Genomic DNA, 1,301 nt, shown 5'->3' on the forward strand with positions numbered 1-1,301 from the left:
CTTGGAGGTCTCTCCCAACCAGGTTGACCCTACCATTCCATCTCTGTCCCCATGTCACCTCCCAGGGCTGACGACGGAGCAGATGCTTCGGAAGGACCTCAAAGTCATCTCCAGTGACGAGTTGCTCCTTGGCATCAGTGGCATCTACGTAGATCTGGAAGTGAGACTCGGTGGGCCCCAAACTGAAGCAAAGAGTGGCACATTGAGGTGCCAACCACGGTGACACCACCATCTTTTCCCCTCTCCAGACCTTCCTGCTCCGTCCTAACTTGCTGCAGGACCTGGAAACTTTCTGCCAGGCTCGTGGCTACTCAGCCTTGGTGGCCATGACCGTGTCCTTCAACGAGCGCCACGAACCCTCTCGCCAACTCGGGGTCTACAGCCAGAACCAAACCCTGCGTGGCACAGTGAGTTAAGGGCACCCCCATGCCAAGGCTTGGCATCTCCAGGAACATCTCAACCCCCCCAAAACCTCCTGATGTGCCACCACCTTCGCTCCCTCCTAGGTGTGTCGGGCGCTGGAGGAGGCCACGACGCCATCTTTGCACCTCCAACCTCTGCCGAGCCCGTGGTCCTGCGTGGCTGCCTATGCCCAGGGCAATGCCTTGGCATCACGGAAGAAGGTCCTGCCCATCCTGAGGGCAGCTCTGGGGGGTTTGGGTACTGCTGGGGGCTCTGAGGATGAGGTGGTCCCACCCCCCACCCCCATGAACAGTTTGGTGGAGGAATGTCCACTCGCCCAGGCCGTGCCCCCGTTGTGCCCTCAGGATGTCCTGGACAGGGTCAGTCGCATGGCAGCAGGACAAGCCTTTGGCTCTCCAAAAAAAGAGTGAATTTTGGGGTTTGGGGGAGAAATTGGGGACTCTGAGCAGGTCCCAGGGAGGTGGCCACACATGGAAGAGGTTGGTAGAACTCAACTCTTGCTCCTTCTTGTGGTTTGTGCCCCCGACGGGTTCCCCATGCCCCAGGTGCCCCCCAGGGTGGGTTTTGGGGGGTAGTGGCACCCACAAAATCAATGCACTAAGTGAGTGGGAGGTGAAGAAATTCTTGGTGATCTTCATCTCCTGGAGAAGGTTGGGGAAGGTCTCACCTGGTGGATCTGCCCACAAAACCAGCCCAGGATTTACCCACCCTCCTTTGCCAAGGATTAAATTGCCCTTTTCTTCCATTTTTTGCCTCTTGTTTTTTATTCTGGGATGGCACAGGAGCAACAGAGTTTAATCCCAGTTTTGCTCCAAAATTTTGGGGTTTAATCCCAGTTTTACTCCAAAATATTGGGGTTTAATCCTAGTTTGGCACCA

At 56.0% G+C, this 1,301-nt stretch overlaps 1 protein-coding gene across 1 annotated transcript; it reads left to right on the forward strand.

Moving 5' to 3' along the window:
• Positions 1 to 65: 65 nt before the first annotated feature.
• On the forward strand, positions 66 to 833 carry PRUNE (prune exopolyphosphatase; the record flags this gene model as incomplete). The annotated part of the gene is made up of 3 exons (XM_009076448.1): positions 66 to 160; positions 249 to 407; positions 507 to 833. Coding segments are annotated over 3 exons (581 nt in total), but the record flags the coding sequence as incomplete, so codon positions are not given.
• Positions 834 to 1,301: the final 468 nt, after the last annotated feature.

Source organism: Acanthisitta chloris, unplaced genomic scaffold (assembly GCF_000695815.1).
Source record: "Acanthisitta chloris isolate BGI_N310 unplaced genomic scaffold, ASM69581v1 Scaffold45906, whole genome shotgun sequence".
Lineage (NCBI taxonomy): Eukaryota > Metazoa > Chordata > Aves > Passeriformes > Acanthisittidae > Acanthisitta > Acanthisitta chloris.